The following is a 27,528-nucleotide window of genomic DNA, read 5'->3' on the forward strand; positions in this document are numbered from 1 at the left end:
ATCACATCAAATTGCGGACTGCAAAAAGTAAACAAAAAAACTCATTGTCTTCAACAGCACCTTTGAGCAGTTGTGTTTGTCCCTGCTGCTCCTCCAGGAAAACTGCCGCGAAGTATCACTGAGCCCTTGAGAAAATCGGTCGCTATTGGGCGGCTGTGCCTCCTGCCGGGTGCACAGTGTGTGCTCTGCATCGCGAAGGGATTTTTAACAAGGAGCAGTCAAGGTCCCTAGAGAAAAAGAGACAAAATACCGTATAATCAGCTGTAGCACGCTGACTGGCAATTTAAAAGCAAATGTTTAAGAACCCTCAGGCAAATATCTTTCATTCACAAGGTGTATGTGCCCGTGTGAATATTTACACGAACTTCCATCCATATTCTGGAGGAAGTTTTCTATTTCGCCCAGTTCTGAAAAGATGACTTTTCAAAATCTCTTAATCCGGCACCTTTAAGAACAGCTTGCGGCTGCCCGGCTCCGAGCCCGCCAGCCCTCGGCAGGGATGGAGTCGTGCAGCGGTGGCGTTTCCAAACATGCGCTCCGTGATTTCAGCCCGAAAAGCGGCCAGACTTCTTTTTTTTTTTTAAAAAAAAAAAAATTAACAGCGTCTGTCACCTTTTGGCCTGTGAGCTACTGCGTATATACGGAATGATAAATAAAATTCTGCGAACGAGATGAAAACAGTGAACATAGGCGGTGTTTAGCCCGAACTATTGCTGCCGGCTACCTGTTGAGGTGGGTTTACGCAGGCGCTTAATTACTTCTGTCTTTCCAGGAGAGTTTATTTAAGACGAGCTGGACCTGCCTAGCGCTGCTCCAACCGTGCTGGAAGACGCGACTTCCGAGCCTCCTTTCGAGCGAAGACAAAAAGCAGAAGTTTTCTGAGGTGGGGGTTGGTCCTGCAGACTCCGCTCCGCACTCGGTCTGTCGCCCCGGGGCGCCGCCGGGCTGCCCTGTGGAGGCGGCTACAGCTAAACCAGAGGTATAAAAAGGGGGGTAAAAAAATCTCCCATCCGTCTTTCCCAAGGAGACATCGCTGGGGGGCTCAGTCTCCCGCAGCAGCGGGCGGGCGGCCACCAGCGCGCCCAGGTGCGGAGGCTCCACCACTCCGCGAGGTGGACCCGGTTGCAGAGAGGGGTTGCACGGCCGTGGTCGGGGCGCCTCCCCCGGCGGAGGAGGCGGCGGAGACACCGAGCCCCGCGGGTAGGTGGGCGGAGGGCGCTGCCTCCCAGGGGGTGACCGGGGCTGCCGTGCCGTCTCCGTGCCCGGTGGCGCAGGCTGCGCCCCTGCGAGACGCGGGGCACCCTCCGCGGCGGCACCCTCCTCCCTTCCTTCCCTTCTTCCCTCCCCGCTGCCGCCCGGCCCTGGCTGGGGAGGGACGCCCCTGGCTCTCCGCGGTACCGGGAGGCGGAGGCTCCGCTTTCCGTCCGCAGAAACTTTGGCCGGCGCGTAAGGGGCAGGATGGAGCCGGAGGAGCCAGCGGCTGCGCCGCTCAACCGGTCCCGAGCAGGGGCAGAGCCTCCCCGCGGGGAGTTCAACATCTCCGAGCTACCGGAGACAGAGGGGAAGCCCCTCTTTGGCATCGGCATCGAGAACTTCATCACCTTGATCGTTTTTGGCTTGATCTTCACCCTGGGAGTGTTGGGCAACTCGCTGGTGATCACGGTGTTGGCAAGGAGCACACCAGGCAAGAGCCGCAGCACCACCAACATCTTCATCCTCAACCTGAGCATCGCTGACCTGGCCTACCTGCTTTTCTGCATCCCCTTCCAGTCCACGGTCTATGCGCTCCCCACCTGGGTGTTGGGTGCCTTCATCTGCAAGTTCATCCACTACTTTTTCACTGTCTCCATGCTGGTCAGCATCTTCACACTCTCAGCCATGTCTGTGGACCGCTATGTGGCCATTGTGCACTCCCGGCGCTCCTCAGCCTTGCGTATCTCCCGGAACGCACTGCTGGGTGTGGGGCTCATCTGGGCACTGTCCTTTGCCATGGCCTCACCCGTGGCTCACCACCAGCATCTCTTTCACCGTGAGGCCAGCAACCAGACCTTTTGTTGGGAGCACTGGCCCAACCCGCGCCACAAGAAGGTCTACGTGGTTTGCACATTTGTCTTTGGATATCTGCTCCCACTGCTGCTCATCTCCTTCTGTTATGCCAAGGTGGGGCAATGCAGGTAGTGGTGAAGGGTATGTAAAAGGGATGGGGGAGGGTATGATGGTGGTGGGTGTCCATGAGGTGTGGGGCCAACTCTGGGCATGTGGGAAGACATGGCACTATCTAAAGGCAATGGGACAATGTTGAGTTTGTGGTGCAAAGGAAGAGAGCAGATTTTATAGCTGAGGAATGACTGAGGGGGACACGTATGTGTGGCACAGACATGTCAGGACAGGGATTTGCATAGGGTGGGGAGTGGGGGTTGTTCTGCCAGTCACTGGGATCCCTCTGCCAGATTTCCTCATTGCAAAGTGCTAAGAAACCCCAATACTCTGCTGTTTTCTCTGTCAACACAACTTACCTGTTTTCTTGCAGTGCTGTATGAGGAGCTTAGCTCAACTAAAGTGCAAGAAAGCAACAGGTTGTTCAGCCTTCAAGACGAGGCATTGCAGTTCTTTAAAAAGAAGTGCACTTAAAAATGGCATAAATCCACCAGTCTGGTCTGATCCAGTTAACATCTTAAGAGCAAAAGATGCATCACACTGTCTGGTCCCTGTGAGCCCCGTCTTGCCTCAGTTGAAGTGGATGGGAGATTTACCCCTGATTTCAGCAAGGGCAGGTGGTGCCGGGGAGCAGCGCATGAGGACCCAGGCAGGAAAAAGCAATAAGTAAGGGTGCATGAATAAGTGTATTTGAGGACTTTTCTGCTCAGATAAACTGTCGCAGTTTTTCTGTGAATCTTAATTGCAGCTTTCAGCATAGGGTCCACTGCTTACTGCTGGACAGGATTTGGAGCACTAGCTGCTGCCTGCGGGATTAGGCAGAGGTCCTCCTCTTTCTGTGCCCACAACCTTCAGTAGAGGGATTTCTCCATAGGCAGTAGTTTACATTTAAGAAAATAGGTCTTCTCTTGCAAATAAAGACTGCTTAAGTGTTGAGAGGTCAATTCATTAGTTGGCAAGTTCAACAGATGTAATTGAAGTATTTAATTTGAACAAGTAATTTTATGTTCTATTCAGTTTTGTATGTATTATATCAGTTTAACTGATGTGCAACTCAAGGCTAGATTGGCATCCAACTCTGCTAAAACCGGGTTTTGCAGAACTCAAAGGACAACATTTTTAAATTACTGTTTGTGATGAATCAAGTCCAACCTGGCAAACGGAAAAGAAATACATGTTTTCATACATAAACTGAATTCTGTTTTCCCTGGGTCAATACACTGGTATTTCATCTATAGTGGTAAATATGACTGAGCTGTGAGAGGGGTGAAACTTGCCTATAGCCATAGATCATCAGAGCTCTAAGAAAATATTACATATTTCAGGGAGAATGTTATGGAATGTGTGCAGAGGGAGCTTTTCAGCTATTAAGAATTCTTATATTTTTCAAAGCCGAAGCATTTTCAGCTTCAGCATAAAGTGCCAGCCTTCAAAATTTAATATATGCCTGAAGATTGAAAATAGGTTTTTCAAAATTACGAGGTCTGCAGAGTACAGGGAAAAGATATATATATATATAAGCATAGTAAGTATAACATACCTTATTGTTACAAAGCACCACTACAGAAGATTACTCAATATTAGTATGTGTGTAGTTTAAAAACCCAACAAAACAACCCCCTCCCTCCAAAATTTAAAAAAAAAAAAAAATTGACAAAGCAAGTCTATATAAAATACATGCTCCTAAAAAGTTCATAAAATCAAGGCCATTCAAAGTTACAACTAAAATGTTGTGCTGTAATTATTGCCACACTAGGATCCCACCCTTGCTTGGTGATGTGTTTTGAACCTGCATGTGTGACCCTGCTTGCCCTGGTGTCAGACTGGAAGACCCAAGCTGAAGGGATGAGTATTAGGAGGTACCTTGGAGATATCTGGTATTCCCATCAGTGTCAACGAAGCTGAAAGATGCTGTGTCTTGTGCAAGACTATGGGACATATTTGTACTCTGCAGTATAAAGATTCATTCCTGCCCTCATTGGGAGCCACTGCCAAATCTCCAGCTGCAATATTTTGGCATGTGGGACACACTGAGGGAGAAATTAAGGATGATAGTATTTGAAAATCTGAACTTAAGTTTTAGACTTGTCAAAGCCATTGCTGTTTTGAGAGGTCTCAGGCAAAGTGTTCACTGCAAGCTTTTATTGATGTCAATCAAGTACTATGACGTACAACAAGTATTTTGCCTTCTGCATGCAGGCAGGGTTAGAGAATTGCTGCTGTGTAGCAGCAATAAATTCATTAGTTTCTTATGGACTTCACTGGTTTTCATGAACTGTGGATCAGCTAAATAACCCAATCTTCTGCTACACTAGATTAAGATGAAGGAGACTCATTTCTCTATTTGAATATATTGCCTTTTCCAGACTCCTTTAAGGCAGTTCTGTTTCTTTTATAAGTAAATTGCAAATGAACTTTCAGTTTTGAAAGTCTTATTTTTTAGGTAATCTAATAGGGAGCCACATTCATTCTCTCAATCTCTCTTAAATTATTTTAGCAGAGATTTGTATTTTCCCCAGTGGACAGCAATTGTGTTACAACCCACAGAAGTGTTGAAATAGTAGTAGGTATTTGGGAACAGTGTCCTCCCACAGAATCAGAGCTGGAAATGTCATGTTGTGCTCTTAAGGCAGATAGAGATCGTGCTCTGTGTCCTTCGTGTACAGCTGCCTGTTTTCCTCTCTGCCACAAATAACTTTGGTTCAGTTTCAACAAAATTTGAGGAATGAAAATATCTGTAGGAATGATATTTGCCTAGTTTTGTGAAAACAGGAGTCAATGAAGGTGGAAAGTCTCTGTCATCCTCCTTCATTTGAAGAGAGTCAGTTTGCACTCAGCTGTTAAACACCAGACGAACCATAGGGGGAAGAAGTCTTACGTTGCATCTACTCATGGAGGAGATCTAGCTTTTTGGGAACAAACAGTCAAAGAATCACAAATCCGGAGGAAACTAACTTTTGCTGCCTCACAGAACTATTCTAGAAAGGAGGTTACTAGTCCAGCAGGAGGAGTAGTGATTGTGTGGTTATTAGTTGAGTTACAGTGCTGCATACTTGTAGGCAGCCTCTATTTTTTTTTTTAATTATTATTTAATTGTTTATCATATTATTTGCCATATTTTTTAATACTGAGGTTTTGCATGTGTTTTTTAGCACTGCTATGATGTTTGTTCACTAATGTGCTCTTAAAGGGCAAAGTGATAAATGATTCCCAGTGAGTTTCTGACAATTGATGTCTGCCGGGGTAGTGCAATGTGTCAACTAATTTTGTGTGTCCCTGCTTTTGAGCACTCAATCATGAGGATTCAGTCCTTGAAAGTCAGGCCTATTTCAGCTGTACCTCTTGGTTGGACACCTAAAATCATTCGCAAATTTTTTCTTTTATAGATGTATAATGTTAAAAGATTCAAATAAATAAATAAATAAATAAATAAATTTCTTGTCTTAAGAATGTTTCCATTCTTATCTACCATTCTGGTAATTCTGAATTGATGGACGTCATGTATGGTTTCTAGACTTGGTTAAAAGTAAGCCATAGAAAGTAGGACCCTCAACATAAAATACAAACTTATATGGTTCTTGGCTTAAGATATTTAATGCATCTTGAATTTTGCTGAACAGCGAGGGAAGGCTTTATTAAACTACACTGAAAAAGAAAAATAAAGAGTATAACACATTAGTGACACGCTATTAAATGAAAAAGGGTGAAAGATCTGTTGTGATGATAGAAGTAGCAGCATTACTTTAAAAACGAATTGCAGGCAATGGCACTCAAATTTGAATCAGGTTGATACTATATGGTTCAGAATGTCATGGTCACATCATGGCTCTACTAAACAAATAGTTCATTCTTATTAGATAATGAGCTTGGGCTGGCTTTCCTGCTGCGTGATTGTCAATGGCTGATAATGAAGGTGTAGTCAGTGGAATGATTATATGTAGCCAGGCAGGACATAAATTTTGCAACAGTGTAGACTTCAGAATTTTGCAGTGTTTAGTAGACTTATGTAAATAGGCACAGATAGTTTAAGCTATTTTTTCCTCTCTCCCTTACTGGAAAAGTCCCTTTAACAGCTTTATTTGGTCATAGTCCCTTAGGCTGGGCTCTCAAAACATCCTGAATGTAGTTCCTGAAACAACTGGAAAACAAAAAAATGGATTGTCTGTTGACAAAATCCAGCACCTCTCAAATGCCATCAGTGGTAGTTGTGGTAGTACAGTCCAGAGCAGCCTGGACCTTCTTATACTTCTATGATCCTACAAATCTCCCTACACCCACTTTCACAACAGCTTTTCTTCGCACAGCACCAGACCCTCATCATCAGTGGAAAGGAAAGCTATTCCTTCCCCGAGAGCCAAATAAGCTCTCTGATCAACAGGTACATGAAAACTGAAATTAGAAATTTTCCATGTAAAGAGTTAATTTTTCCACAGAGCTGAATTTTTTAAAAATACACCAGGTTGTGGCCACCTATTTCTTAGCAAGGTGAGTATTTTGCTCCGTGAGTTAAAAATGCACATGTAAATTGATTAGTGGATATTTTGAAATACTTTCCTTAGAGAAATAACTTGAGACAAAATTATTCATTCAGGTGAAGTGACAGTGGCAGTTAGAGGAACAATTGATTATTCATTGGCCCAGAGAAGAGAAAATTTGAACAGGACCGTGAGGAGAGGTGTCTCTGATTTGCCTTGTAGTGTTTGTGCATAAACATGGCTTTTAATATCCCTCCACGGTGTTCTGTATAGGTCTCTGAGAGCTGTTCCACTGCTTTTGACAGGTAACTAAAATTCTGCCTATTTCTCTTGCTGCTGGTTTGCATACCATCTGGTACACTGCCACATAAAGCCAGCATGTTTTCACCACAGACATTTATTTTGTGAAATACATACATAATCTGAAAGAAGAGAAGTTGAGAAAGATTCCTTGGAAGGTTATAATCTAAATCTTCAACGTCTCGCTCCCCCTTGTCCCCAATATCCAATTTAATAACTTTGTCTACTGCATCTTTCATTGGACTGGAGGGAGATGCAATACAAAAATTTGTGCTAAAAGTTTCAGAACAAAAGAAAGAACTCTAAAAGAAGATTTTGCAGTTCTGATTTCTGGGAAGAGTTCATCTGACTTCAATTTTGGCCTGTGAGGGAAAATCACCATACAGGACAGCATCTGGGTGGCAGGTAATAGGATTTGCAAAGGTCCAGCAGAAGCAGCCCATCATTGTAAGTTATGTGAAGGGGGTGCGATAGGTGAAAGAGCAGTGATGGGAAGTGAACTTCACTGTATTTCTCCCATGCTCTTTTTTGTTTTTACATTTTTCACCCATGGACTAAGCAATTCAGCTGCCTTGCACATAGTGCCAGCAGGTGAATAAAGAGTGTATAAGCCAGAGTATCATCTCCTCAGTCTTCTGTTGTACCTGAGGGGCTCTTCTGTCCTTTCCCTCTGATCCGCTTCATCTTGGGAAAGGCAGAAGTGCTGAAGCCAAAACCAGACCTTCTCAGAGAAAACTTGTTTAGTTTCCTCCTGCCTTTCCTGAGCTCAGGTTAGCCTTAGTAATGTCCTGGTTACTACTTCAGAATAGGGAGAGCATGCAGGGGTGTCTTTCACACACAAACGTGTTAGTGCAGAGATAAGCACAAATGAACTGCACTTCCAATGTTAAGTGGTTACAAGTAGTTTTTATTGTTATTGTTGTTTGTGGTTCACTGGTAGCTAGGAGTAGTTACTCAAAAAGTGGAATCCACTGATGGACTATGGTTATCCACAAATACCATTTTATTTACTGTAATTCATTATGCATGTTTCTCAGACTCAAATTGCAGAGTGGGACCAAGTCTATAGGTCATCTTGTCTGGTGTCTGTCCTGGTAGTGGTTAGCTGTGTGTCCCAAAGAAAATAGGGAAAATGTCCCAACATGATATAAGAGAATTTGAATTTACATCCTTTTCTCCACCTCAAGAAGTCTCCTCATAAGCCCTAAAATTTAGTGTTATATTCCTTAAAAAAACACTTTAAATGCTGTATGATCTTATCTATTAATTCTGGATGATTTTACCTATTAAATTGTTCTGTTCATCTTTGTGCTATGTAAAGTGCAATCTAACATCACCATCATCATCTAACCAAGTTCTACACTCTGATACTCTCTCTAAAAAAATTCCTCTCACCATATTTTAATTAAGCCCTCGAGTTTAATCATCTTCTTTTAAAAATTCTGTATGGTTTACAACTTGTTAAACACGTTCACCTGAAGAGCATATTCCCTCTCTCCCATGCCTACAAATCATGCCATATGAATGTATTAGATTCAGTTAATGACTGCAGATAAAGTAGGGCATGCATCTCTACACATCCACTGTCCAAAATCTTACGTGTAAATCATCATGTTAAAATTTGGACCCTGCTCTTGGATGATAAACCTTTTTGAAACATATTTTAAAAAATTACTTGTGAAAGGTACATGACAGATATCATCAAATTGTTGATAAAAGTCACACCTCATGTGAGATACGTTTTAGTATAAATTATTCTTGAAAGTATAGGCTTCTTTCAAAGATCAAATAGCACCAACATCCTGATTATATTAAAAAAATTACCATCTGAAGAAAGCAAACTCTGCAGGTGATTCAGAAAAACTCCTCCTCAAAACATACACTTTTAATGTTACTTGTAGTAAAAGTCATTCCAAATTAACAATGATTGACATTTATATGGAAGAAGAATGATTTCTAATTCTAGGTGCATGATAGATTTTCATTTGTTGCCTTGTTCACTTGTAATATGTATTTGTTATGTAATACATGTGAGCTTTCATACAAGAATTCAGTTATGATCTGCTTTGTATCTGTTGATTCACACAGATGCAGACATGTAATTCCTTTGGATTTTATACTGTGCACATTTGAAATGTGTAAATTGAATCAGGAATGTTTGTAAGTGACTCATGTAGTACCGGAGAGCATACTCTGACATATATGGGTTTGAATTTCAGAAAACGGTGAAATACAAGATGCAAATTCATCTTTTCAGGTTCTTAATCATCTGCATAAAAAGTTGAGAATCATGTCAAAGAAGTCAGAAGCATCCAAGAAAAAGGTAGATCGCTTTCATTACCAATATCTATTTGTTTATTTGTTTATGTTTTAGTTTTATGGCTAAGCTAATTTGGTATTATACTAGTTGTTGCCAAAGGTGTAATGGAGAGATGCAGTTGAGATGAAGTATTTAATGACATATTCAGTGTCTCTCTGAACTTAGCAGGATTGGAATATTTTCTGATCAGGGTTTTCCATTTGCAGTGGGTCAAGCCATCCCCTGAGATCCCCATATTTTGAACTTCTGAGCATCTGAAATTTAGACACGGAGAGGCTTACCAATAATAGATGTAGGGTATTTGTATCACCAGCATTTTCTCCTAACTTGTACATCTGTGTTTGTTTGTTTGTTTTTGTTTTTTCTTTTAACCAGCTCATTTTTTAAAATAAAGAATTCCTTGGTTATATGATGAAACTTCCAAATAAGGTACATTGTACTTCCTGAGTCTAATAAGAGACTTTAATGATTCTGCAATTCTTGTATTGATTTTCCACAAAACCATTTTTTTTGTCTTATATTGAAGACTTAACTTATATACTGGCTAGAAGTAGAATTGTGAAAGGTCTTCAGAGCAGAATATTAGTTTTTTGATTTAGAACAATGTTTGAAAGATGTATTTATATATTGAATTTGTCCATTAATATAGTATGGTTCTGATTTCTGAGCAGATTTGACCATAGTAATCACTTGGCTACTCAGTTTATGAATGTGGAGTCAGAAAAACCCCTTAGGCTATAGCTCTTCATTCAATCTGATCACTATTACCATTTGGCTATGCAGACTGCAATGTAAATGAGATATACATGGGCTCAACAGGGAACAAGTAATCTGTTATTTATGCATTCCCTTTTTTGTTTGAAAACCATCCTAGTCAAAAGATTTTAATTCATAGAATTAAAAGCATTATGACCCTGATTCCTTAAAACACTTAACATGTATACTTTTACACTTAATGTTGTCAAGGCTGAAGGTGTAGCTCTCAAAGGTGTTCTGTACATTGCCATCTCTACTCTCATCTAAATTATTCTCAAACTGGAAATATTTGTGCATTTCATCTAAATGCTAACTCTAAAAAATTTCATGTAAAAATCAGATCTGGCTTGGAACTAGCTTTCATAGATTCAGGGAAAAGCATTGTAGATATGCCCAAGACTCCTTGAATGTATCAAGCTTCAGTCAGTAACCAAAGGGTGAAAAAAAAAAAGCAGCACCTCAAACCTTTTTTTGGCTTAAAAAATGAGTTTCTGATTCTAATGTCTAACTCATGTTTTTCAAAGCAACTCTGTTTTCACTAGTGTGCTGTTTCTCTCTGATTACTGTATCTTTTTTCTTTTCCTTCAGCCTTTTTATTAAGAGTACATTTCAAGCTTAATTATATGTTTCTAGCTTTATTCAAATTTTATGAAAATTTCAGAAGTAGAATCTTAAAATTAATTTGCTATATGTGTGGGAAAAAATTAATGAAAAATATGACTGTGCCTAAATGCTATTTTTTGAAATTTTTGGTCATAAAGCATCAATATTAACATCACGTATTTCAGGTGGGTTTTATTTGCTGATGAGAAACTCAAAGCAAGCTCTTCTTAGACTAAAAAGAACTGCTCTTTAGTGTTACCTTGGTAGCAAGGCATATTGATGATTTTGGAAGGGTAAGGTCTGAATTTAGGGTTAGGAGGAATAATGGGATAAAATAGATGTTGTGATGTTTCCCAATGAAAAATTGTTTATTCTGCATATATGAAATACCTTAAGTAAAATAGTTAGAAGAGACACATGGTCAACCTCTACTTTCAGGTGCATCTATAGAGTCTTTTGGAAGTCCATGATTTTCCTGGTGTAATTTTTTTTTTTTTAGAATTTAAGTAATATGCCTCTTTTGAAGTGATTGTGCATGTGGTGTCCAGATAATCTGTTTTCAGTTGGAATATTAACACATTGGAAGGGATCAGAGAATTAACTGCTCATAATTTGTTCTTTTTTTTTAGCACATATTCTCCTGATGACACCTGAAAGAGAAAATATTTACATGGCTGTTTGTTAGTGGCAACTGATTTAAACTCCATAGGCTAAGTAAAGGAACAGCTTGTGAAAACAGGTGGATCCTTGAAACTAAACAAATTATATTTACTACAGATATAATGTCCTTTGGTTTCTGTTGAAAGATTTTACCAACCAACAACACTATCTGTCATAAGTTATTTTGATCTGTTGACACAGAAATTAAACTCTTTTTTTCTGTAAGTTTCTATAAGTTAAGTCATGTCGTGATTAGGTAGGTCAGTCTGAATTATTACCGAGCATTAATCAATCCAAGAAGTATAGACCAAGCTAGCAATAATAAACTAGCAAAAAGTCTATATGTTCTCTGTGCTGCAGTATTTATCACTTTGTTAGTTTTCCCTGTGAAGAATAGCCTAAGATACTGAAAAATCATGTTGTAAAGTGTTAATATAGTAATTATAGTGGTCCATGACGTAATATACTTTGGAATTAATATTGGGCTTTTATTGGGAGTCTGGTTCAGTTGAAAGAGATACATGTTAGAGGAGTACATATTAATTAGTTGAGCAACTGCGAAGCACTAATTGCTGCTTCTGAAGTAAGTGAAAGCTAAAGAAAATATTGACAGTCAAACTCCACTGTGTCCTAGTAGAATGCCTGTGGCAACCAAAAGTTCTGTACTGATACTGTAGCTGTGTGGATCAATCTAATGAACTCAATGGCCCTTCCTCTCATAAATAGCAACAGTGGAATCAGGAGGCAGCACTAAGGGTATTTTTGTGTTCCATTTTTCTGAATTCGGTGTTCACTGATGAGCTTTAATTTCCAGAATGGTTTTGACAATGTGCAATCACCATAAATTTCAAGCTCCTTAACTTTTCTCTTTTTTCCCCTAGTTGTATCCTGGAATGTTGTTCTGTGACTCCCCCTGTGGAAATTTTCCGTTTAAAGGAGAGACTTTCAAAAAAGCCCCTGTTCCTTTCGTAGACACTTAGGCAAAGTGTTTGTCTGACTGCTCTAAGCTTTTCCACGAGCTGCTTTCATGTTTAATAGATTTCTCTTGCAATTTTGATCAGAAATCCTTGTGTATTCTATTGAAATATAGATGATTAGATCTGGATGACATTTCCCAAAGACCGATATTACCATTATTTTACATCAAGCTTATGTCCACCTCAGAAAAGGCTAGGCTTTTGTGCGGGGAATCAGGAGCATCATTCTGTACCTTTGAGCAAGGTTGCACGTTTGCCTTTTACTGTGACATTTTCAAGGCTAAGGTTCTCCTTGCCGTAGTTCAATATTCAAAATAAAACCCATATAGGCAATGGAGTAAAATCGGTAATAAATATTCTGAAGTGCATTCTCTTTTATTATTAAAAAACAAAACAAAACAAAACAAAAAAACAACAACCAAGGAAAAAAAAAAAAACACAAAAAAAACCCCACATTTCTGAAGTGGGTTTGAAGCTGATTTGATTCTTCAAGTGCTCATCAGACATCTGTGTTTTCCTTCCCTTGTCTCAGACAGCACAGACTGTGTTGGTGGTGGTGGTGGTTTTTGGCATCTCTTGGCTGCCGCATCATGTGATTCATCTCTGGGCCGAATTTGGAGTTTTCCCACTGACTCAAGCCTCGTTTCTCTTCAGAGTAACTGCACACTGCCTGGCCTACAGCAATTCTTCTGTGAATCCCATTATATATGCATTTCTTTCCGAAAATTTTAGGAAGGCCTACAAACAAGTCTTCAAATGCCAGATGGATAAGGAGTCATCTCTGAATGATGCTAAGGAAAATAGAAGTCGGATAGATACGCCATCATCTACTAACTGTACACATGTGTGAACTTTGAAAAGTCCTGTGTGCTGGCTCTTAATTTGTGTGAGCTAAACACCTAGAAAACAAAGCACAATGAGCTTTATCCTGGGTTTATCTTGATGAAGCTAATCAGTATTTCATATACTGAAGTTGGGTTTGTAGCAAAAGTTTGTGAAACTGGTATGAAACACAACTGGCCTACTCCTCTGCATCTTAGATAGGTTTGTCAAATCAAGCTCTTGGACCTTTAAAAGATACTTGAGGAAAAAAATGTTGGAGATGATATGTCTGTATTCTTACTCACTAAGCATACGGTCTGTAAACATTCAAATATATAAGAAGGAGAAGTTGATATGGACAGGTAACTTTCTGACTTGTTACTCCATCAAAGTGAAGAGATGGCTAAATTTTCTGTCTTAGAGATAATGAATGTTGTAGTACTATGATTTCAAAGAGGAAAACTTTTGTTCTCCTCAAATTGTTTTGACAATGCCTTTTTTCTTTTTAAAGCAAAGATGGGCTCTGATTCAAAATTGAAATAGCCTATGTATAACTTGAGGCAATTGCTTTAGAGAGGAAATGCTAATTTTATCCGTTTAGCTGTCTTTTTAACATAACATACTGAGTAATGATGGACTTCTCTCACTTCATATGCCCGCCTTACTGTGTACACAGAACTTTGTGTATGCTATGTAAGGTTTTATTTGTGGCCTGCATGTAGTTGTACCAAAATGAGGATTTGTGTCTGTCTGTGATAAGCTTTTCTTCATGTGTTGCATGTGCTGTGTGTATGCCTTGTTAGCTTTATAGACTCTGAAATGGAGAGAGAGTTTTAATAGTGAAATGTACACATACGTTTCAAAATGTCTCTCTAAACTGGAAAAATTCAGAAGGATTCATTTATATTTTAAATTACATTAGGTAAATGGTCCACTTCTGAAAATTCCTAAATAAAATGAGTAATTCCAGCAATTTTATAAAAAGTACTTCATATGTCTTTAAGTGGTAAACTGCCAAAAAGTAGTGGTTTGAGAACATTATTGTTAGCTGGCGTAAGACATGCTTTTACCTGATTTATTAATAACCCACAGATTCATGGAGTAAATTAACTTGAAGGAACCTCTGGACATCCTCTGACAGCAGGGCTACCCTCAGAGTTGGAATGCTGTCTTGTCTAGGCAAATTTTGAAAAATTCCATGGATGGCAATTCAGCAATTTTTTGGGGCAACCTTTCCCAGTACCTAATCACCCTCACTCATGGCTCATCACTGTGCACTTGAGTATTCTCCCTAACGAACTAATACATAATTTAAGGTGGCAATTAAATTTACCCCCAGCCTTCTCTTCTGAAGCAATGTGTAGTGCTCTGTCTCTCCTCAGCTGTTGTGCTCCAGCTCTGTGGCCATACTAGCGACGTTCCACTGGCCTTCCTCCAGCTTACCCATCCCCCTCATGTACTGGGGTGTTCAAAACCAAACAGTGTGTTCCAGATGTAGCCTCACGAGCACTGAGCAGACTCATTGCTTCCCATGGCCCATTGGCTGGTTCTTGCTAATACAGCCCAGTATTGCAGTAATTTGTTGCTGCAAGGGTACACTACTGAGTCATATTTAATTTCTGCTTTACAAGCACTCTCAAGTCGTTTTCTGCAGAATTGTGCATAGTCCAAGTCCACGTTTCTGAACTTTGCTTTTGGGTTTGTTGAACTTCATTCACTTGATAGCCATTACTTCCATTCTTGTGCCTTATAAGGGCTGTCTGAAATGCATCCCTGCTCTCCAGCATATCCACCCCTCCCCTGGGTTTGGTGTTGTGTGCATGCTTGCTTAGAGTCCTGCACCCTTGTGTGAATTTTTGAAGATGTGAAATAGTGTTGGCCAGATACTCTGTCAGATTCCTTTTTCTCCACAAACTTGTTTTAAAGAAAAAGTTCAGAGTGGTGGAACCACATCACTTATGGAGCATTAGTTCACATGAAAATATCTATGTTTATGTGTCAGTATTGTCTGCTTGGAGCACGTAAAATAATGTTGAAGACATGCTATTGCGTGTGTGGTGTTTGTGTCCATTCTTTCGTATGAAGAGCCAGCTTGATGATATTGCTAGGAACACAAAATGAATGAAACCCAGCCTAGAACAATGTTGAAGTTCCTTTGAGTTTTCAGATCCTCATCACCCACCAATCACTCAGATTATTAAAGCACTATCAGACTTCAGCTGAATTTATGTATTAGGAGATTCTACAGCTTTGAAATGTATATATTTTTTCCTTTTAAAAATCGCTTGTGATTTTATTACTTTGAATAAAAAATTACAATGTAAATATGTAATTATATAAAGTTAACATGCTGAGTTTATCATCTCATTTGGAAAAGGCACTTTTTTTCCTTAATTGTACAAAATTTTAAGCCCAGATGTTTGATAGTAATGGAGCTGTATCTGAAATATTACGTATAAAAGGGTGAGCGGGGGGACTGCAGTAACAACCAGTTAGTAAGGCCCCACCTGATTCCTGGTGAGTATCAATAAAACTTTCACTTCACCTTTCAGAGAAACCTTCAGAAGCAGCTGACATGCCAAGGCTCAGTTTCCTGCCTAAAACAGGCTTTTGTTGATCAGTGTCTCTAGCACGGCTTTGACATACGCAGCTCTGTCACGGAGGTTGTGAAGGTAAAACCGAAGTTAATGTATTATGTGAATTGTGTCTGACCCCTGAGCAGCTGGACAGTTGGGCAGGAAGTTGTGTCACAAAAGTGGCTGATTTGGCCAGAAAATTAGGGAATGGTCACTAATGATCCCTTTCAACTGGATACCTGCTTTTGAGTTCTGAACTTGTTGGCAGACATCACCGTTGCTGCTGGAGGGCAAAGCAAAAAGTTAACCTCACTTACCTGCCTGATATACTATTTTACACCTTTTTAACCAGATAGGGAGAATTAGAGAACCCCAGAAGGAACTGCTACTCCCATATTTTTTTATAAATCCCCTAAAATTTTTGTTTATGTATACTGTCAAAATGCTAACTCTTTGTGCAACCTCACAAGTGTTTCCTGAAGTTTAAAATGTACAATGCACTTTCAACACTGATGAAAGAGGTGGTATAATCCCACCAGATCAAAGTAGTAGGTGTTGTTCAGTCCATCTTATAGAACTGTGTCTTAGTGGAGAAATGTAGAAGTCTTTCCATGTCATAGTTGTCTGCAGAGTGGAGAGGTAGCATCTCTACAGTACGTCATGCCAAGGTGAGATGGTCTCCTTTCTTGCAGGCCCTGGAAAGGATCTCAGTTCTGTCCATCTGAGGTTATACTAAGACATTGCAGCAGGTTTATAGCTAATTTTGCATTTTATACATTAGGTTTTCTGGGGTTTTTTACCACTTTTGCCTTAAAAAGATAGAGAAATCTTGGTGAAACACTAGGTCAACTGAACGTTGAAGCTGTAAAGACTAAAGAGGTCAAGAAATTATTCCATCAAAGTTCTTCATGCAATGTTAACCTTGCCTGCTTGTGGGTGGGTGTTTGAAGTATGATACAAAAGATTACAGCAGTGCTCTTCAACTAATAAAGCCTAAAATACATTTCTGAGATATGCGTGGACACAGATATACACTGTGCACTGCTATACATAAATCAGATTTTGGATCCATAGCCAAAATTAAAAAAAAAAAAGGCATTTAACCAACATACCGTTCAACGTAATTGTATCACCCATTCACCTAAGTTTGAAGAACATAATCATTTTAGTTGAAAGTGAAGCTAATGCTTAATGGTCACTTTTCAGTAAGTCATTATACTACAGTTTTCAGTCAGAAGTATGTACTAAACATTTATGACATGTATTAATACAAACATTCGGAATTGTGTAAAATTTCTATCTTGTACCAAAAATGTAGAATTTCCTAATACTTTTTGTATGTCTAGGTTAGGTAACAAAATCATATACTATAGGAGATTACAAAGATATCACCAAACTGGCTGAAATTATATGTAAAAAATGATTATGACTGTATAAGGAACAAGCTTTAATTTTGTAGTGGAGTGTTCCCATCTGCATTCTTAATATTCTTTCAATATTTTTATGATGACATTAATTGGGTGTTTGATTATTTCCAAATTCTTCTGAAGTATTTTTCTATATTTAAACACTGAAAAAGTACATACTTTCAAAACCATTTAATTTTTGGCATGATAAGACAGTTTATGGACAATTGTCCCTTGAGCTTTATATTCACTTCCCCTTTGTATGCATGCATCTGTTTCTTAAAATCTTACCTTTGTTATTTCCATGATCTATTATATCTTCATTTAAAAAAATGTCAGCATCTCCAAGAGATTAACATTAAGCTTTGTACATTTAATGTTGCAATGAAGTAAAATTTACTTTAAATTCCACATTGTAGGGAAAGTGAGTGATCTTTTTAAAAAATAATGTTGTCAATGCATTATTGTAGACAGTGTTATCTTCATGGTTACTTCACAATATGATGTGTCACATTGAACCTAATGACATTTGTGGTATCTTGGGAAAGAATAATAGCAGAGAAAAGAACAGCTTGTAGTTTACAGAACTTGTGTTAGTGTTATGTATTCAATACACATACAAGTGTTGAAGAAAATTAAAATTGTGCGTTTGTTTCAATGTATAATTAATGTAAAGTAACATGCAGTTGTTTTAAGATATACTATACTTTGCATGAATTTTCAAGTTATTTTTTCAATAGGTTTGTAGCATATCTCCTTGTCTCTAAAATATGAAATACAAACTGCTTTTCTTACAAAATGTTTACATGATACTTAAAAACAAGAAGTGCCCTCAGGAAAACTTCCAGAAAAATAATGTGAACAAAACGCACTAGAGTTTCATGGCTAGATGTCATTATGGGTTAAAAATTCGTGTTTGAAAATTTAACCGATACAAAAAACATTCTCATTTTCAAGTACTTAAGTGCAGGAGAAAAGGTCCTTCTTCTACTCAGACTGGTAAATGTCAATTGGATTTAACGGAATTCATTGATATTTCTTACTCAAGTGCAATTTAAATCTCTGGAATTTATGCATTGCTTAAGAGACAGACAAACAGAGCCAGATCCATATATTTGAATGTTAAAGGAAAAAAAGCTCTCTAATGATACGAAATACAAACCTATTTTATTACATTAAAGCCTGTTATGTGTCTCCACTCTTGGAAGGAGGCAGTCAAATTGGTGTATATTGGTGTGTAGATTTGCATAAACCTTGAGCAATGGCTATTTCCACACAGTAAAAACAGCTATATGAGCAGGAAACTGGAATACAGTCAGTTCTAAGCCTAATGAAACATACTTTTATAAAAAAAAGTAAATGCTACATAATGGATTTTAAGTGATGTGCATTTTCTTCTTCCAATTTTTGTGTGCAGTTCTTAAAGAATCATGTCTACATACATATGTACTTGACATTTGTAGATACATTGGTGCACCTTGGCCAAATACATTTACCGATTGCAGACTGAGGTCTTAGTTTATAGAAACACTTCCCTAAGTGCAGCATTCTCCCCTTGGAAAACTTCGTACCATTTCCATTACATGGCTATTCCATTCCCTCATAAACAGCTAAACATATTTCAAATTTACTGAGAAAAATAAAATCTCTCCTGTAGTAATACATCATCTTAGCCATATAGATGTTGCTAGCAATACCTGCACAGAATTATCAACTGAAGTTTAATATTAAGATTTTGAAAGAAAATATGAAATTCTTGCTGATGGCTTGTAGATGTGACATTTATAGATGAGGTGATGGCATGAGGGTGTTCCTCTACATTGAATTTGCAATTTAGCAAAAGTAAATTTGTAGTTTTAATATAATAAAATGAAAAGTCATGCATTTAGGAATGAAGAACATGAGGGAAACTTGAAGAATTTACTATTGTACTGGAAAATGATGATACTGAAAATGTCAGTTAACTAAACATGACCTCCAACTCTGTGTAACTGAAAGGACTTGCACAACCCCTAGAATTGTTAATTCAGAATGTGGCTGTACCTGGGGCTGTGGCACTGGAAGCACTGCTGCCAATAGAGAAGCTTTTGCAAAGACATTTCCTAGTTGTTCTTTAAAAACAAAACAAACAAACCCAACAAAATGTAACCAACCAACCACAACAACAACAAACCAACAAAAACAAACAAACCAACCCCAAACAAACAAACACCACAGAAAAAAAAACCAAGCCCAAACTAAACAAACAAAACCTAAACCCAAGCTGAAAACCGTTTGCAATTCAGTGGAGAGGGGTATGGTTGAGAAGTGGCCTAATTACATCACATAGCTTTGTACTCAGGCAGAGAAATACCTGATGCTGAGCCTCTCTTAAATGAGTGGATGAGTTCACAAGATCCTGCACAGTGAAATTAAGCTACAATGGTTAAATTTGTAAATGAAGTGAAAGTCTTTTCATTAAACCATGGGTATAAATAACCCTAGAATGCTTAATGAACAGTGCTATATATTTGTCTTGCTTCATATCACATTTGAGTATTTCTCAAAAGATTTTATGTATTTAAATCCCAAAATATGGACCAGGTGATAGCACTTCTATAAAAAAAAAAAAATTGCAGCTTTTGTTGCAGAGTATTTAGACCTGATCATCACAATGGCCCCTTCTGGCTTTAGTCTATTAGCTTTCTTACTCTTTTTTGTAGATATGAAGAAAAAAAATCACAAACCAGAGCTATTATTCATTCTATAAGTGGTCATCTGAAAATGTACCTAGGATAACTCCACAAGTGGGCTACATCCTGCAAAGATGTTACAATGATTAAAGAATTCAGTCGAAATCTCTGGCATATTGTTAGAGGAAGAAGTAAAATGATTCTGTAGGCTTTTTTAATTGTACTTAATTAGCTTTTGCCATAATTACTCTAAACATAATCACTCTGCATTACTTCTGCACAGCAGTTTATCGTTTTCCTGAAAACTATGAGCTGAGGGTTGCCAGCACATTTGAAACACCTGGTGCTAATTGCGTTTCACTCCATAAGTCAATGTAGAGATTTTTACCAACCTATTGTGAAACTGTACTGGAAATCTTTACAAGCTAGAGGGTCTCACAACAATAATGTTTTCATTTTAACTCAGGCAAAATTCATCTTGCTTTAGCTATTCAAATAAATTAATCCCACAGTTCTCTGTAAAGACAAAGTGTGCTGCTATAGATTCAAGGGTATCCTGATAATATGGCTTGATGCAGCAGATGAAAAGCAGCACTTAAGTATTAACATCAGAGGAGGAGAAGGAAGGGTAGGAGGAGAGTAGATGTTGGAGACCATTGGTGTTTGTGAATAGAATATATTTAGGGCTCCAACTTTCAACCTCTGCTTAGGCAATACTTAGTAGTTTGTAGGCAATTTGTCAGTATAAAGAAAGAGCAGAATCTTCTGGACTTGGGTCATTACTTTTTACATGTATTTATCTCTCCATGTCTACCATAAACCTGGCAAAATAATATTTCTAATTTTCATATTTCTATTATGTTGTCCCTTCTTGCTCTACAGAGTTGTCCTGAAATGCATTTTCAGCTGTTCTTGCATTCATATGGATGAAGACTTTTTATATTTTTTAACTCTTGTGGTAATCTTAAGAAAAAAAAAGGTTTATTTTACCTCCAGTTCTGTGGACACATGACTGCAAGGCATTGTTTACATATAAATCACTATTAAACAAGCAGGGAAATAAACCAGTAACTCTTGAAATGATTGTTAGGGGAAAATAAGGCACAGCAAGTAGGTTCAAATATGGATTTAATTTTCACCTGCATTATTACAGCTCATGTTCATGTGTGAAACTTGTTGGGAAAGATACTTATGGTATGATGCCATGCTGGAGAAATTCTGAGGCTAAAAGTAATGCAGAATTATACTATGAATATGGACATAAAATATTGTCCAGATGTAGGGCTCAAGGCCATTTAGTATGGATGACACCATACAAGGATGATTAGGTTGTTTTGTAATGACAGAAACCTCATCAAAATATTTTTGGTGTTTTGCTAATTTTGCAAGAAGCTTCCTATGATGCCAAATGAGATAGAATATTGTATTTAAATTATGTATTCAATAGTTTACATTAATATATAATGGCAAGAGTTTGTTCCTTTTTTTGTAATACAACAGTATTATCAATTATTTTGTTGAATACAAATGGAAGTAAACGGTCTTTTCTACTTTTAATCTGAATCTTACAGTATTTACCCACTCTTAAATATACTGTTCAGAGACCTTTCCAACTTTTCATTGTGAAATACCAGTTTTTATGTGATTTTAAGTGAAATCACTTCCATTTGTGTAAAAGATCATGGTAATAACATGACTGCTTCATGGCTGATAAAAATGAAAATGTTATAGCAGGAACTATGCTCTGCACATTAATTTGTTCATAAAATTTGACTTAAAACTTGTAATCCTTTTCTCTTTACGTGTGAATGTTATTTATTGTATTTAATTCTGCCTGGCTAAAAAATATGCAAATGGAATGTGCTATATACTTGGTGATTCAGATTTTTAAATAAGTGTGTATTAGTCAAATTAAAGCTCCTAGCACTGAATGCCGGTTCATGTCCTGCTTTTCTAATCTGTAAAATAAAAAACAACCCACTGTTACTGAAAAGTACAATGCTTTTGAATTACTTTTATCCTTCCAACAATTAGTGCACATGAGAGAGAAAGAAAGGGAGAATATTTCTAAGACTATATTTCTAAAGCGAAGAACTGAATTACACATCATTTTAAGAAGGAAGTGGGTAAATTAGCAAAGTGCAAATAAGGGTCAAACTGATCTATTATTGCTGCATATTTATGTAGATGACTAAGTCAAGTGCATCCCTTGTTTTCATCAGAAGAAACAATGAAAACTTTCCTGTTGACCAAATTATATTATATTATCGTTCCAGTTGTATTATAACTTCTAATGTACTTCACAGAATCAAAGTTATTGTTAAATTAACCATCAGAACTTTACTGAAGGAAAGCAAACGATAAACCCATTAATATGTAACAGTTAAAGATATTGAAAAAAATAAGTGGGATACTGGGGACACCAATGATCACTGGGCAGTTGATAAGTTCTCCAGCATGCATTTTTTTTGATGGATTTCTATAAGATTTAGCAGGTCAGTGAACTTTCCTAGCAGCCACAGTTCTATTATGAACTCTCACTCTCACTGCTTATGCAGCCTCTGTCAATGCTATAGAACAGTGTCCTTGTGAAGACAGAAAATGAAGTACGGTCTAAGGAAGAGGAAGATCTTCTGATAAGCTTTTGATGTCATGAAATCTGACCTTTATATCAGGAAAGCTGCAATGTCTATCAGAATGAGACTTGACACCATGTGCTATCTCTTGAAAAATACAGAATTGAGGGCCTAATTTAATTCCTGAAGCTCCCTTGATTTCCTACTCCTAAAAAACCAAAAACAAAAACAAAACCAAAAACAACAACAACAACAAATTTATAGGCTATGGATTTGTGGAATAATGATACTTTCATATAGCGTAGATAATTCTTAAACATGTGAAGTGATTGTTCGAAAAAAGCCCCTTGCATGTTACCATAAATAATTTGGTTAAGGAATTAGGTAATAGACTTTTAGAGTGGCAACCAACACATATTAATCAGACTTCTTGGTCTAATTACAGGAAGTTGAGGACATTTATTCTCTCCTCCTTGTTTTCTGTATTTTATCTTAATGTTGCTTCAGGTTTTACTTTGTTCTTTCTGCTTACTTTCCTCTCCTTACATGAGTCACATTTGTACTAAAAAATTTGAAAAAATTCTTAAAAAATTATTTTAAAATTATTTTTTAAAAAATTATTTAAAAATAATTAGTCATTTACATGCCTAATACAAATATATTGCTCTTTTCCCATTTCCGCTCTGCTCAACATTGCTTCTCTCTTTCCTGACCCCTGCCGGTGGCTACACTCTGGAAAAACTCTATGCTTGAGTTTTCCTCACTCCTTTTCTGTTTTCCCACCAAGTCCAGCTGCCCACTTTCATTTGCTGCATACAAAGCACTAGTGCCTCTATTCTATACAAAGGGAGAAATTTAAAATGGAAACAAGATTAAAAATCAGACCTTTCATTATTATCTCAGTATTTACCTTTTAATCTGATAAAATGCTCTACAGAATTTTAGTCGTATTTAGAAGAAATAAACCTTGGTATTTGATCCATAGAAAATTTGCCAGTTTCATCCAGAAGCACATGATAGTATGCTATGGAAGGTTTTTACCTATAATTAGCTGCTAGGTAATGCCAAATTTGGTCTTATGTGCAACAGCTCAATATTACTCTTTGAAAGTCATTACATTCCTTTGGGCCATCACTCAAAGGAATCTCAGCTGAAAGATTTACTGGTTCGATGTCTTCCCTGATAGTCAGATATCCAGGGAATATTCCAGATACTCCACATTCAGCTGAAACCTGAAATAATGACTTGGAGGGGTATGTTGCCCATCTACATAAATTAATTTTAATAAGCTAGGTTCTCCATGATCCAGAGGATTCGTATTTCAATCATTATAGTTCTCTTCCTCCCTTCAGTGAGCAGATTATAGGAAATGCATATTCTTCCAGGCATCTATTTATCTGAGACGTGTTCAAATTAATATCTGCATCCTCAGCTCTGCATTGATTAAGTTAGGTTAGAAAGTAGAGTGCTTGAAGAATAAAGTATCTTTGTAGTGAAAGTATCAGCTCAGTGTGGAAAAAAATGTCCATGCCTTTCTAAGAGTTCCATAGCTCAAAAGTGTATTTCCTGAGATTTTGTGTGAAGCCCTTGAACAGTTAAATTGCACAGACCCTTTCCTACTTAAATCTAACTAACACATAGCTTTTGCTTTCCCAAATACTGTGTACTAATTTCTTAACTCACTCTTCCTTTCCTATGCCAGATACAGATGTTCAAAGTTTCCTATGACCCTATTTAGAGCTGCTATAGCAGCTCTAAAAGCAGAGAAGATAATTAAAAAGATAACCTGGTAATCAAGGAAAATAGATATTATGGCAGTACTAAATAATGCTGGGGCCAGATGTATTTCAAAGTGTCATTTTTCCACCTTTTCATTTATACTGGACCTTTCCCTTTAGGCAAATGACAGGAGAGAGTCTGCAAGCTCTCTCACTAGCACCGGAGTACAACTAATAACCTGAAAGATTAAAGAGAGCCATATTACAATCATGAATACTTATCTTTTTTGGTGGCTGGAGGGTAAATTTTCACACAGAAAAGTCTAAAAATGATCTCTAAGAGAAAGTCATGCAATGTCTTGTACTAAAGCCATGAATGACTGACATAAGCATTCGTCAGGTATCGGTGAGCCCGTCATTTTAATTAATACGCCCAAGTCACAATCTAAAAGGACTCAGTAGAACTTTCTGGTCATACTGCTCCTACTGTGCCTTAGTCTGGACAGGGTTGGGCTTCTCCATTTGGTTCAATTTGAGGTAAGTTTTGAACAGAGGTTAAGCCATCTTCTGAAATGAATCAGTGAGTTAAGATGTGAAACATCATAGCATTAAGGCTGAGATTGCCCCCTAGGTTGTGGGAATGGCAGAGAGCAGTTATTCCGCACAGCTCCTCCTGCCAGGCCACCACTGATGCCATTCCCTGGGGCACGGGCAAAGGCACCTTCTTCCTCCTGTGGAGGAGAGTGCTTCTTCTCCAAGGTCCTTGAGCAAGAGACAGTAACAGCACGTCAGTGTGAGAGGCCTTCGGGAAGTCATGTTGCCTGCTGGGCAGGCCCCTCCTGTGTGCCTGGCGTTGGCAACTGCGACAGCTTCAACCCCCAGTCATGGCCAGGCAGGGCCATGGAGAAGGGGCCAGACTGAGCCTGGACAGGGCCATGAGGACCATGGATGGTCCTGGCTCCGGGGCCCATGGTTGCGCAGTGAAGGGCTGTGGGCATCTGGATACAGGCCCTCTTCCAGCATCACTGGGGCCGGGGCTGATGGCCCCGGGGGGCTAAGATGGGGTCCAGGCCATGGACAGGGTTGGGGGAGCCCTGAGGGGTGGGCAGGGACAGGCAGGGCTGTGGATACTCTTGGGTCTCTGAGATAAATAATTGGCGCTTTTATTTACAAACTCATTAACACTTTAACCATAAGATGGAGCCAGTAATTAGCTTGTGCTAATGATACGGAGCTGACTGGACAGCTTTGGAGGAATGTCTTCTAAATTGTGTGCAATGGTGAAAAAGCATGTAAGTCTAGTGTATCCAGACAGATATTACATATATTTATTCCGTATGAAACAATTTTTAGGGAGTTGTATATATAAGACAAGACTGTATTTTCACAACTGCAGTGTATAATAGACAAATAAAATATGCTATATTGTACAAAGTAGTATTTCCCATGTAGTCAATAAATACAGAGACACTGTAAAATTATGTCTCCTTTTGCAAAATGTACCAGGCTGTATCACTGTCCATTAGATCAGCCTAAGGATATGTTTGTGAGGGAAGTATTTTTCTAACCATCTTTGCAATGTTGTTTGTTTCCTGGCAGGAGCATAGGAAGAAATAAAAGTTAAACAATGATTATATGAGAGGATTATGGCTTATCCAACTTTATTCAGTTTGGATGAGAAATAACAAGATTATTAATAAGCTAGAGCTCTAGAGAAACAAGAGGTTGCTATGCAGCCAATTTTTCTACTATGGTGTAGATAATAATAATAATAATAATTTGGATTTCATAATGTGTTATATTTATCTGCAATGATGACTAACGTATTATGGGAAAAAACAGTTTCAGCTCTGTTTTTATAATAGCAGTGTTTTTAACTTCTATTGCTCTGCATATGCATTTTGTCTCACGGATTTTGGTTGACACTGAAATGAGGTATTTAGAATATTGCAAGTTATTGTAGGCCTAAAATGGATATGAACAAGGCCAGCTGATGAGGTAGCTGTGGGATCTGATGAAAAAATCTGGTATTAGGCTCATACTCTTAGTTCAGAGAGTCCACTGGGTCGTGATACAAAGTACTGATCTGTTATAAATGCATTTTGTTGGCTCAGCTTCAGAAAAGTTGACATTCAACTTGTTACTAGAAAGCTCGATAAGGTTCCACAAACTGTGTAAAACATACATAAATGTATAATCTGACATAAATTCCATATTGTGTACTCTAGCATTTCAATATATACACAACTGTATATTCACATCTAACAGGGATCAGACTTGTGTTGCTGAATGTTTGAATGGTGCCCAGAGGTAAACGATAATAGTCAAGAAACCAGGGAGTGCTGTAATAGGAGATCTAAAACAGAAATATTGCATCTTCAGACCAGAAAAGCTCACAACAAAAAAGACCTTTACAAATTCTACTGACAGGAATGGCAACTTAAAGACTACATAATCTAATTTTAAAAAAAAGCTTAACTAAGTAAAACAGCTGCTAAAGCTCATATGCTTTGTTTACCAAAACTGTTGAAACTTTGTCCTCCTGGTCAGTCCAACCGCATGGCAATTCACAAAAGAGAATCCAATGATGTGAGAGTCAAATCTATCAATTGCATACTTAAGGCTGATGACACTCTAAGTGCGTATGGTCTTTTCTATTTGCTTAGTGTTAACACCTGTTCTAGTGACTTCAAAGGCTGTGTGGGTAATCTGTGAAGGGACAAAATGGTGCACCCTCTACTAGGTAGCAAGCTTGCATGCTGTGCTTTTTGCATTGCATGTTTTCATGCCTCTATCCAAGATTAGAAGAGATTATCTGGCAAAACAACAGTTAACACTTAAGAAAAAAACCACCACTACAGAACTAATTCAAAAAATAACTAATACTAAATTCCAACTAAACAAGTCAGGCTTTTAAATATATTTACTGAAAAATCCAAGTATGTCATTCATTCCCAAGCTGTTGAAGTTTTGATATTTCAAACAGTGTTTGTTTTGACAGAGCTCCATGCATTCTTGCTTCCCTTGCCAGGATACTGTTAGAACCAAACATTCTTCATTATTCTTCTGTGTGCGAACGAGAGGTTCTTGCAAAGAAATGAGCAGTTTTATTTCTTACTAGACTGATATTATCAATCTACAGTTATTAATAGGCAGAATAAGAGTACCAGCATTTTAATAATTACTGAAGTTGTGCATTTGATATTACATACAATGTATAATATTGTTTTGATTGAATACATTATTTGTTACTATGTACAGTTAGAAAAGCTAATGCTAATTGCAGAGGAATACACTTTAAGATCAGAGGGGTACTATCATTTTCTTTTGACAGATCTCCTTTATGACACCAGTCACAGAATTTCATCCACCTCAGCTATAGGTTTCTCAAGGATAGAGCAGGAATGGTAGAAGAGCAGGAAGTTTGTATATCAGCAGTGATGGGTGCAGTTTGCTCCCAGCTGAAGAGAGGTGGTTACAGCTGTATGCTGCTGCTTTAAACCGGGTTTG

General features: G+C 38.2%; 1 protein-coding gene across 1 annotated transcript; it reads left to right on the top strand.

Annotated features, from left to right (window-relative positions):
• Nucleotides 1-217: 217 nt before the first annotated feature.
• On the top strand, nt 218-21,655 carry GALR1 (galanin receptor 1). Its single transcript, XM_065832675.2, has 3 exons — nt 218-2,160; nt 9,190-9,255; nt 12,781-21,655. The coding sequence occupies exons 1-3, from the start codon at nt 1,459-1,461 to the stop codon at nt 13,096-13,098; spliced, it is 1,086 nt and encodes a 361-aa protein (XP_065688747.1). The 5' UTR covers nt 218-1,458; the 3' UTR covers nt 13,099-21,655.
• The last annotated feature ends 5,873 nt before the right edge of the window (nt 21,656-27,528 follow it).

This window comes from Patagioenas fasciata, chromosome 2 (genome assembly GCF_037038585.1).
Source record: "Patagioenas fasciata isolate bPatFas1 chromosome 2, bPatFas1.hap1, whole genome shotgun sequence".
Lineage (NCBI taxonomy): Eukaryota > Metazoa > Chordata > Aves > Columbiformes > Columbidae > Patagioenas > Patagioenas fasciata.

Coding starts and splice junctions, on each gene's coding strand:
- GALR1 (XM_065832675.2), top strand. CDS start 1,459: ATGGAGCCGGAGGAGCCAGCGGCTGCGCCGCTCAACCGGTCCCGAGCA. Junction 2,161..9,189: donor TCTCCTTCTGTTATGCCAAG/GTGGGGCAATGC, acceptor TCATCTTTTCAG/GTTCTTAATCATCTGCATAA. Junction 9,256..12,780: donor CAGAAGCATCCAAGAAAAAG/GTAGATCGCTTT, acceptor CCCTTGTCTCAG/ACAGCACAGACTGTGTTGGT.